The 10,991-nt window shown below is 47.8% G+C and overlaps 1 protein-coding gene across 2 annotated transcripts; it reads left to right on the forward strand.

The window, feature by feature from the left end:
* The first annotated feature begins 2,871 nt into the window (after positions 1–2,871).
* LOC138747352 (heme oxygenase 2-like) lies at positions 2,872–10,424 on the forward strand. Of its 2 annotated transcripts, none has more exons than XM_069906468.1 (6): positions 2,872–2,958; positions 5,328–5,461; positions 6,484–6,601; positions 7,382–7,873; positions 8,526–8,640; positions 9,761–10,424. In XM_069906468.1, exons 2-6 carry the CDS (start codon positions 5,412–5,414, stop codon positions 9,871–9,873), a joined length of 888 nt encoding a protein of 295 aa, XP_069762569.1. In that variant the 5' UTR covers positions 2,872–2,958; positions 5,328–5,411; the 3' UTR covers positions 9,874–10,424. The 2 variants fall into 2 exon arrangements, with proteins under 2 accessions (XP_069762569.1, XP_069762570.1); XM_069906469.1 differs by having other exon boundaries at positions 2,877–2,958; positions 5,394–5,461.
* Positions 10,425–10,991: the final 567 nt, after the last annotated feature.

Genomic DNA, 10,991 nt, shown 5'->3' on the forward strand with positions numbered 1-10,991 from the left:
TGGCTGATGGAGGACCTCAGTTTTCTTCAGGCTGACTTCCAGGCCAAACATTTTGGCAGTTTCCGCAAAGCAGGACGTCAAGCGCTGAAGAGCTGGCTCTGAATGGGCAACTAAAGCGGCATCGTCTGCAAAGAGTAGTTCACGGACAAGTTTCTCCTGTGTCTTGGTGTGAGCTTTGAGATTAGCAAGACAGACTCTCACAATTACCAACAACCTGCTCACAGTATGGGGTTAGGGTTAGGGTAATGAATCTCAAATGTTTAATACTGTTCTGGATTTCTCATGTGCCTTAACTGTAATTATCTGTAATCAACTCTGAATTTTTGCAACTGTCTGTGATTACCTTTAGCATATGTAAAGTGTCTCACATGATTCCCACTGTATTTATTCAGCTTTCGACTAGATTGTGCCCTGTTAGGATGTACAGTACATATCACTTCCTCCCGAGGCAGCCTTCATACACGATGCTCCGGCACAGCATCACGAATGGTAAGTCGGTTTCACTCTCCCTGCTCAGTTCTATGGCGGAACATCTGCACTAATTCAGAACTGCTAAGCCAGTTGATCACTTACCGCTGGTTCTGGGGGGAGCTGTGTAATGGTATGCTTGGAGGGAGTGGGCAGAACCAGCACTAACAGCTCCTATCTTGTGACAGCTAGACACAACAGCCTATATTAAGCCTGATAAGCCTATATTAAGCCTGATAACACTGTAATAAATGCTCTTCTCTTCGCTGGCTGACAACTTCAGGTGTGTTCTTGTTATTTCAACATGATGGCGTAGAGCACAAACACCATCTGCCACAATGAATTAATAAATTTAGTTTAGTTCTTTCAATGTTCCCCAACAAAAATAAATCTGGATTTTGTGGAAAGGCAATAGCAGTAATTTGTCCCAAACACTTTCCCAGATCCAACCAAAAAATTCTAACCTTAAAACTTGAGTGTAAAAAAAAGTACCTCTTTCATCACATCTAAAATGTTGATCTGATAAATACGATATCATGTTATGTAGTTTTTGAGGTGTTAAGTATAGTTGATGTAAATAATTATTTTGAACTAAGCTATATCTAACATTTATAATATTTGTTGTACAGTCATGGCCATGTTCTGCCCATCTTTTCTCATCTATCACAATATTGAAATCAACCTCCTATTTCAGTCCTGATTAATGAAGTCCTTTTTTAATGGTGCCTGCTTGTAGTAAGAGGTACATTACAGAAATAAATTTCTTAGTGTAACCTTTCCTAATGAGAGCCTCCAGCTCTCTACAAGCCAGTAAAAGTGCAGTAGAACTTAACTTTTCCCATAAATATCAAAAAAGTTTATTTCATGAAATTCCATACTTATTTCTTAATTGTTGAAATGACATCAGTTGACTTTGTTCAAAACAATCCTCTACAGTTTTAATTCTATTATGAAACCAAATATTCACAAATTGATTGTCTTTAGTTAAAAAGTATAAGACTATTTTGAAACAAAGCCATTTTGAGTGAAATAATACCTTTTAATCCAATTTCATTATTCAAATTGTTCCAAATATTAATCAAATGTTTATGCAAAGGTGCTTCCCTTGTACTAGGTGTTAATTTTGATATTCCATTTATAAATTTATTCTTCTGCTAGGTTCTCTCCATTTTTATCCAATTCTATTTTAACCCAAGCCGGTTTTCTCGATCCCTCAAATAGAGAAGTAAGAAATCTTAACTGAGCCCCGGTAATAATTCTTGAAATTGGGAAATTGCAGTCCCAGTTCACATTTCCACATCAATTTTTCTATGGATACCCTTGAAATCTTTCCTTTCCAAAGAAAATTTCTAATGTATTTATTTAATTCTTGAAAAAAATGTTGTGGTAACAATATTGGCAAAGTTTGAAAAAGATATTGTATCTGCAGAAAAATATTCATCTTACTGCAATTTACTCTGCCTACTAATGTTATTCACAAGGTAACCCATTTGAAAAATCCTTTTCAATTTTTTTAAGCAATGGTAAATAATTCCATTTATACAAACAATTAAAATTATTATGTATCTGTATTCCCAAAAATTTAATCACCTCTTTTGGCCATTTAAATTCAACAGAGAGTATAATCACCTTGACTAAAAGGCATAAATTCACTTTTATCCCAATTAACCTTATAATCTGAAATCTTCCCATATTCTTCCAAATTTGAATGCAATTTATGTAACAAGGTCTTCAGTTCAGTCAAATAAATCAAAATATCACCTGCAAATAAACTTATTTTCTACTCTTCTTGACCAACCTCAAACCTCTATTTCCACATCACTCCTAAAATAAATAATGGACAGCATTGTCTACTAGGTCTTGTGAAAGAAAAAGGATTGGACCTTTGTCTATTCGTTACCACGTTTGCTTCAGGATTATTTTATAGTGCCCTAATCCAATGTATAAAAGTTTGACCAAGCCCATTTGCTGTGTTTTTAACTCCAATCGCAGCGTGGGCACTTTCGTGTTTCACTCTTACCAGGACGTTGCTTGGATTGGAGAACGCTTTTTTCGAGGCAAGGTTAGCAGAGCTGGGGCTTCGATCTTTGGAGACTTTACAGAGGTCGACAAGATTCTGGGTGGGCGGCCAGTGCCTGTTCCCCAGGGCAGGAGCAGCAAGCCCCAGAGGTCAGAGAGGAGTGGAGGCCGGGGTGGGGCTGAAGGCATTTAGGACACTCCTGGAGGGTTCTGGGTGTGAGGGAGGGCAGGTTCAGATTGCTGAGAAGGTTAGCACCACATTGTGGGGCGAATGGCCTGCACTGCTCTGCCAATCCTCCTCACTGTCCTGGCCTGCGGAGAATGAGACCAGTCCACGGCGTGAAACACCTGGACACGGAAGGCAGGCCTCGTCACCATGGAAACGCATCCTGCAGACGTGGGCCGGGCCGTGACGTCACGTCCGTTCAACGACCTTCCGAATCCGAGTGTCGACAGCGTCTCGGAGGAGAGGTACCGGGAGGGACGGGGTGGGGAGGAATATGGTGGAGACCCGGAGGGGGGGGGATGTGGGAGGGAGGGAGTGGGTTGAAGGGTTGGGGAATGATGAAGAGGTGGGGGTGGAGGGAGGAGTGATGATGGAGGAGGGGGAAAGGTGGGGGTTGGTGGTAGGGAAGGAGAGTAGGGGTGGGGAGGGAGTGATGATGGAGGAGGGGGAAAGATGGGGGTTGGTGAGGGAGTGATGATGGAGGAGGGAGAGGGTGGGGTTGGTGGTAGGGAAGGAGAGTAGGGGGTGGGGAGGGAGTGATGGAGGAGGGGGGAAAGGTGGGGGTTGGTGGTAGGGAGTGAGGAGTGGGGAGGGAGTGATGATGGAGGAGGGGAAAGGTGGGGGTTGGGAGGGAGGGTTGGGGTGGGGAGGGAGTTTATGGAGGAGGGGGCTGGGTGGGGGTTGGTGGGAGGGAGGGAGGGTAGGGATGGGGAGGGAGTGATGATGGAGGAGGGGGGAGGGTGGGGGGTTGGTGGTAGGGAAGGAGAATAGGGGATGGGGAGGGAGTGATGGAGGAGGGGGTTGGTGGTAGGGAGGGAAGGTTGGGGTGGGGAGGGAGTGTTGATGGAGGAGGGGGGAGGGTGGGGTTGGTGGTAGGGAAGGAGAGTAGGGGGTGGGGAGGGAGTGATGGAGGAGGGGGGAAAGGTGGGGGTTGGTGGTAGGGAGGGAGGGAGTGTTGATGGAGGAGGGTGGGGGTTGGTGGTAGGGAAGGAGAGTAGGGGATGGGGAGGGAGTGATGGAGGAGGGGGAAAGGTGGGGGTTGGTGGTAGGGAGGGAAGGTTGGGGTGGGGAGGGAGTGTTGATGGAGGAGGGGGGAGGGTGGGGTTGGTGGTAGGGAAGGAGAGTAGGGGATGGGGAGGGAGTGATGGAGGAGGGGGAAAGGTGGGGGTTGGTGGTAGGGAGGGAAGGTTGGGGTGGGGAGGGAGTGTTGATGGAGGAGGGGGGAGGGTGGGGTTGGTGGTAGGGAAGGAGAGTAGGGGGTGGGGAGGGAGTGATGGAGGAGGGGGGAAAGGTGGGGGTTGGTGGTAGGGAGGGAGGGAGTGTTGATGGAGGAGGGTGGAGGTTGGCGGTAGGGAGGGAGGGGTGGGGAGGGAGTGTTGATGGTGGAGGGGGAGGGTGGGGGTTGGTGGTGGGGAGGGAGTGTTAATGGAGGAGGGTGAGGGTTGGTGGTAGGGAAGGAGAGTAGGGGGTGGGGAGGGAGTGATGATGGAGGAGGAGGAAAGGTGGGGGTTGGTAGGGAGGGAGGGTTGGGGTGGGGAGGGAGTGATTATGGAGGAGGGGCAGGGTGGGGGTTGGTGGTAGGGAGGGTAGGGGTGGGGAGGGAGTGATGGAGGAGGGGGAAAGGTGGGGGTTGGTGGTAGGGAGTGGGGGTGGGGAGGGAGTGATGATGGAGGAGGGGGGAGGGTGGGGTTGGTGGTAGGGAAGGAGGGGTGGGGAGGGAGTGTTGATGGAGGAGGGGGGAGGGTGGGGTTGGTGGTAGGGAAGGAGAGTAGGGGGTGGGGAGGGAGTGATGATGGAGGAGTGGGGAGGATAGGGGTTGGTGGTAGGGAGGGTTGGGGTGGTGAGGGAGAGATTATGGAGGGTGGGGGTTGGTTGTAGGGAAGGAGAGTAGGGGGTGGGGAGGGAGTGATGATGGAGGAGGGGGAAAGGTGGGGGTTGGTAGGGAGGGAGGGTTGGGGTGGGGAGGGAGTGATTATGGAGGAGGGGCAGGGTGGGGGTTGGTGGTAGGGAGGTTAGGGGGTGGGGAGGGAGTGATGGAGGAGGGGGAAAGGTGGGGGTTGGTGGTAGGGAGTGGGGAGGGAGTGATGATGGAGGACGGGAAAGGTGGGGGTTGGTAGGGAGGGAGGGTTGGGGTGGGGAGGGAGTGTATGGAGGAGGGGGCTGGTGGTAGGGAGGGGGGGTGGGGAGGGAGTGATGATGGAGGAGGGGGGAGGGTGGGGTTGGTAGTAGGGAAGGAGAGTAGGGGGTGGGAGGGAGTGATGGAGGAGGGGGGAAAGGGGGGTTGGTGGTAGGGAGGGGAGGGAGTGTTGATGGAGGAGGGGGGAGGGTGGGGTTGGTGGTAGGGAAGGAGAGTAGGGGGTGGGGAGGGAGTGATGATGGAGGAGGGGGAATGATGGGGGTTGGTGGTAGGGAGGGTTGGTGTGGGGAGGGAGTGATGATGGAGGGGGGAGGGTGGGGGTTGGTGGTATGGAAGGAGGGTAGGGGTGGGGAGGGAGGACTAGGGAGTGATGATGGAGGTGGGGGGAGGAATGAGTTTGGGAAGATAGAACATGGACAGGTTTCCAATGTTTTTACTCCCATCTGGCTTCCTACCTTTCCATTCTGATGTTCCTAGAGGCTCTCTCCCTCCTCCTGGATCCTCTCATTCCATGCTTTAATCATTCTGGGTTCTCACCACCAGTGGTAAAGAGTCTGAACGATGGTGCCCACTGAAATGGAGGAGTATGGAATGGATGCAGACACTGTCAGGTTTGTGATGTTCAAGTCAGGGCTTTTTCAACAATTGTCTGTAATAATAGTTCAATATTTTGCATATTTGGTGAATGCTAACCTTGAGTTAATTTCAATTTGAAGTGAGTTGTTTATGGTCATGTGTATCGAGATACTGTACATGAAAGGTTTTGTCTTGCATGTTATCCAGACTTCACTTTATAACTCAATACACCAGGTTGTGTAATAATAAAACTGAAGCGTAGCATGTGGTGTTACAGTAGGAAGGGAGGGTATGGAGAAAAATAGTTAAAATACAGGGGCATCATTTACCAATGAGAGGTCACAAGGTAAAGAAATAGAAGCAGGCCATTGAAATCCTATCCACAGTTCCATCGAGCTAAACTGTTCTCACTTCTAGTTCCAATTTCTGGCCTTTTCCCCATATCCCATTGTACCCTATTCACGATAGTTTTGTTTCCGATATTTATGATAGGTCTGTTTAAAAGTCTGATAACAGTAGGGAAGGAACAGTCCTTGCATGTCGAGGTTTGTATTTTTAAGCTTGTGTATCTTCTACCTGACAGTAGGGGAGTGGGTGGGGAGTGGTAGATGTTCAAACACTCTGTAATGGGAGATGATGGCAATTGCCTGGCATGCAGCAGAGATGCCACTTCTCTGGGTACGACACTGAGTGTATTGCTTCCCTTTGCCCGTGGGAAGATTGAGGCACAACTTGTATTTTGAAATGTTTAATTCAAACAGCTGTTCATTTTGGCACAGTTAGCACATTGTTGCAGCACTAGTGGCCCAGGTTGCAAGGAGTTTGCACGTTCTCCCTGTCTAGCATGGGTTTCCTCCTACCCCTCAAAATGTACCGGAGGTTGTAGGTTAGCTCGTGTATTTGGGTATCCCAGACTCATTGTCTGGAAAGGCCTATTAATCATACTGTCTTAATTAAAAATAAAATTCAGGGCTTATGACAACATACAATACAGTGTGGATGGAGGGATGCTAGCTGTAACTTTGTCCTTCCACCATCCCCACCCACCCTACCACAGCCCCACAGATTTGTCAGAAATCCTGAAGGAAGGGACAAAGGAGTCGCACGACCGAGCAGAGAATACTCAGTTCGTGAAGGACTTCCTGAGGGGCGAGATCGATCGAGAATTGTTCAAGGTGGGGCTGATTCTGGTTGCTGCTCACATTGACTGGGTTGGGTGGGGTTGCGAACCTACACCAATCCCACCTGCTTGCAGATGGTCTGCGCCCCTCAATTCCATCCTTGTTCGTGTCTCATTGCCTCATGTTTTTGAGAAGTTCTGACACAGGTGATATACATGTGGAACGCTGCAAAATTTTGGTCCTCTTGCTTTAAAGAGATGCAATAACATTGAAGCAGTACAAAGGCAGTGCACCAGGCAGATTCCATGGACGCGAGTCTTATTCTACCAAGAAACTAGATAGTATTCCTCGGAGTTTAGAAGAATGTGTGGTTCTTATTCAAGTATATAAGATGCCTAAAATAAGGCAGACAAGCAAATAAGGTGGGGAGGAGTGGGGTGATTTTTGGCATTCCTGAAGAACAGGCTGGAAGCTTTATGCTTTCTGTGGATGCTGAGTGACCTGCTCCAGCACCTTGATGCCAGCATCTGCATTTAATTTGTTTATTTTAATGTCAGTGTGAGGCTGGTGGAGTTGTGCTCTGTGATGTGTCCTGGGGATGGGCTTGGCTGCACTTGGGGAGGGAGGCAACATTTTTCTTACAGCTATTCGCTGCCCAGTGAACGCCCTCCTCCTGCCCTGGGATGTCAGGGTGCGAGGTCGCTCTGCTGAGCTTCTTCCTTCATTCTGTGCAGACTTGTTCTATTCAATGAACCCCAGATGTTTGTGAGGAGTGGCCGGCAGATAAGCAAAGGGCAGGTATGTGTGACATCATTGCTTCACCTTGTGTTGCAGCTTGGCACGGTGGCCCTGTACTTCACCTACACTGCCCTGGAAGAGGAGATAGACAAGAATGCTGAGCATCCTGCCTTCGCTCCCCTGTACTTTCCTCTTGAGCTACATCGCAAGGAGGCTCTTGCTAAGGACCTGGAATTCCTCTGGGGCCCTGGATGGAAGGATCAGATTGAGTGTTCAGAGGCCACGAAAAGATATGTGGAGCGGATCCATCATGTGGGGGAACATGAGCCTGAGTTGCTGGCTGCCCACGCTTACACACGCTACATGGGTGACCTGTCTGGGGGACAGGTGCTGAAGAAGGTGGCCCAGAGGGCCCTGGCTCTCCCCAGCACAGGAGAGGGCATCCAGTTCTATAACTTTGACAACATTTCCAACCCAAGTCTCTTCAAGCAGCTGTACCGCTCAAGACTCAACAACCTAGAGAACAGTGAGCAAAGCAGGGAGAGGCTTGTGGAGGAAGCTAACCGGGCCTTTCGCTTTAATATAGAGGTGAGTATAACTGTGGCTGTGAGCACTGCAGCTCCCACTTCTGGACCGTGGACCGTGCCTGGTCAATTGTCATGCAGCCCACCTGTGGGGGGGGTAAGTGTTGGCAGAGGGACAGCATGGAGCCCTGGTCCACTGAGCAGGCAATTCCGCCTTCATCTCCACCCCTGTGGGGCTAGCACCTACATTTCTGGTATTGGATTTTAATCCCTGATGCTGGAGGTCATGTTGTGGAAGTCCATCACCTCGTTGACCCTCGGGTTCACAGCATCCTAATCACCTGTCCTGAAGCTGTTTGTCCCATATTCAAATTGCTCTTGAGCTGGGAAAACAACTCATGGGGGTAAAAGGTCAAAGATATCAGATGGTGAGAAATATTATGAACTATAAAAGTTGAATGTTGGTAGAGATGGATTCACTGGATGAGGCTTTCAGTGTGAGGTTATCTCGTGAAAGATTTTGGTGGAGTTTTACAGGGTTTGGATGAGATTATACCTGCAAACACGTGAGCTGTTTTGAGATCACATTCTCTTGATTCCTACAGTGCGACAGCTATACGTTGAGGGACAAAGCTGGTCCACTGCTCTGATATAATGGCCGCTTGACCAAATAACTGTTCTCCTCTGATCTTTGTATCAATCAAATGATCTTGCAGGTTTTTGAGGAACTGGATAAAATTAGAAAAACTGTTTGTGGAATGAAGCAAGACGGAATCCCACTTCACAGTGGAAAAGGAGATGCTCGAAAGTGCCCGTTCTATGCTGCAAAAGGTAGGAAGTCATTGGCAACTGGAGAGAAGTGGGACTGGGACCAACACAATGGCTGCTCAGAAAGGAGAAGCCCACTATTGGGTGAATGAGAGGAATCCTGGGATGGGTGTGGAGAGAGATGGTTCTACAACTACAGGGCGTAGAGGAGTGGTTCTCAACCTTCCCCCCCCCCCCCCCACCACGTACAGGTGCCTAACTTTTATCCGGGATCATCAGGACCAGATACCTGCCATTGTTTGGAATCTTCCAGATTTTGGAATCATTTTTATTTCTATCCCTTTAAACCCACCCGAGTCCCACTGCCATCTTCCCTGCTCCTTGCCCGCCTGAGTTGCGCTGCCGTCTCTTCCTCCCGCCCCATGCTGTACCAGCAACGGAACGGCCCCCCTTGGTTCCTCTGTGTTGGTGCAGCGGTTTCAGCTGCATGGAGGGGATTATGGGTAGTGATGACTGCCATTGAGCTGCTGCCGGACCAACTGAAAGTGCCAGTACACTGGATGGGCATCAGTATAGGTGATTTGGAGGTGCTTATAAAGTAATGGAACATGATGGGATGCATGGGATTTGAGCGAGGATTGCGTCAGGTCACGTTTGATGTCATTTACCAAAAAAGTGCCAGTTTTTGGAGCTTGCTGGTTTTCAGAATTCCGGATAAAAGGTTAGGCACCTGTACCACGTTAGATACCACAGAATACTATAGCATCCTACATCATAGATACTTTGTGGTTAGTAAGGAATTACTTAAGGGGGTATGTAAGAGAGAAAACAGGTAGAGAACCACTGGAGTAGGGGAATAATTGTCACTATGGCAGGGAAGAGGGCATCCAGAGTAGGAGACCCTGGACAATAAAGCCCAGGTAACCATCCTGCATTCATTCCCTGGACAGCAGAATGAGAGCCACTGAGGATGGTTTCCCAATTGTTGACCTCCTTTTCATGGTGTGGGGTTGAATATCTGTTCGCAGCCCAAGTTAGTACAAGGGTTCACTGGATTTCTAATGGCAGGCCCAGTGGTTCATGTGCTGGAGCCCAGATTATGGCAGTTCAATGTTATTAACTGATAAATGGCTGTATGATCCTCAAGTTATTCATTGGCTTAATTAATTCCTTTTCTCACCAGGTGATGAAGTGGACTGCCCACTTAACCCAGTGTTGGCCATAGTACAGAGCTCTCCTTTCCAGCTGGTGCTAACTGTTGTTGTGGCACTTGTTGCCAGCTGGTATCTGCTATGAGGCCAAATGCAGTAGATGGACGGTTCAACAAAAGTGATGCAAAACTCACCCAACTCATCTCTCCCTTTACTTACCCCACCTTGTCCAAGAAGAAGTATTTGCAATAAGTGAGGAGTGGACACTGGTTTCAGTTCTCTCTCTGATCATGACATTAATGTGGCCTATTTCTTGTTTAATTTTCAAGTAAATTCTATCCTTAATGCAGCGAGGCTCCACAAGTGTCAAAATTACCCCAGATTGGCTTTTTCTGAATTGGACAAAGTTTCTGCACCATTCCAAGCTGCTCTTGAGAATGTACCATTTATTTTATTTAAGGAGCACAGCCCATTTATAATTGACAAATCCCTTTACTGAGACATGCTGACACATGACCCTCACCCATCAGTGAGATCATTTACACTTGGAACCATGGACATTACCCTGAATTAAGTGGTCGGGAGAAAATTAAAATGGTATGCTGAATTTCCACAACCTGCAAATGGTGACTGTACCTGTAATTTTGTTATTTATTCTTACCTGTTTATGCATGAATATTAAATATACTAACAATTCTTGGCTACCAGTTACTATTTTCTATTCATAAGCACAGAAATACTGAAGATTGTTCTACGTGAGCCCTCAGTAGAATTATTTACTATCTCTTGAAGTACAAGAGTTACAAAGAGGCTGTGTAGTCTGTAAGGCAGGAGATTATTGGTTCAGTATAAAGACAGACTCCAAGGCATTATCCATCAGAAATGAACTTGCTGCCCACTAACCCACACTGAATTGTTGGGGCAAGTCATTCTTGTGACAGCAAAGGCTGGCGCCACTTGGTGGTAGCTGCATGCTTAAGGGTAACTAGAATATCTCACTTTGAACAGCACAAAGTCGATGAAATTGGGGTTTTACCCAAACATGTAGAGCTGTCCACACACTTCTGCTGGAGTTGGTGTTCTAACTCATTGCTGCAAGAATCTACAACCTAGAATAACATTGTCAGACACTTCAGAATATAAGTAAAACATGAAAGTCTTCATGGTTGAAGTAGACACAATGCTGGAGAAACTACATTATATAGCAAAATATAGGCAGGTGGCTGAACCTCAGGCTCCTGCCTACATATAACTCATACCTTG

The sequence above is a fragment of the Narcine bancroftii genome, chromosome 12 (genome assembly GCF_036971445.1).
Source record: "Narcine bancroftii isolate sNarBan1 chromosome 12, sNarBan1.hap1, whole genome shotgun sequence".
In the NCBI taxonomy this organism is placed as follows: domain Eukaryota; kingdom Metazoa; phylum Chordata; class Chondrichthyes; order Torpediniformes; family Narcinidae; genus Narcine; species Narcine bancroftii.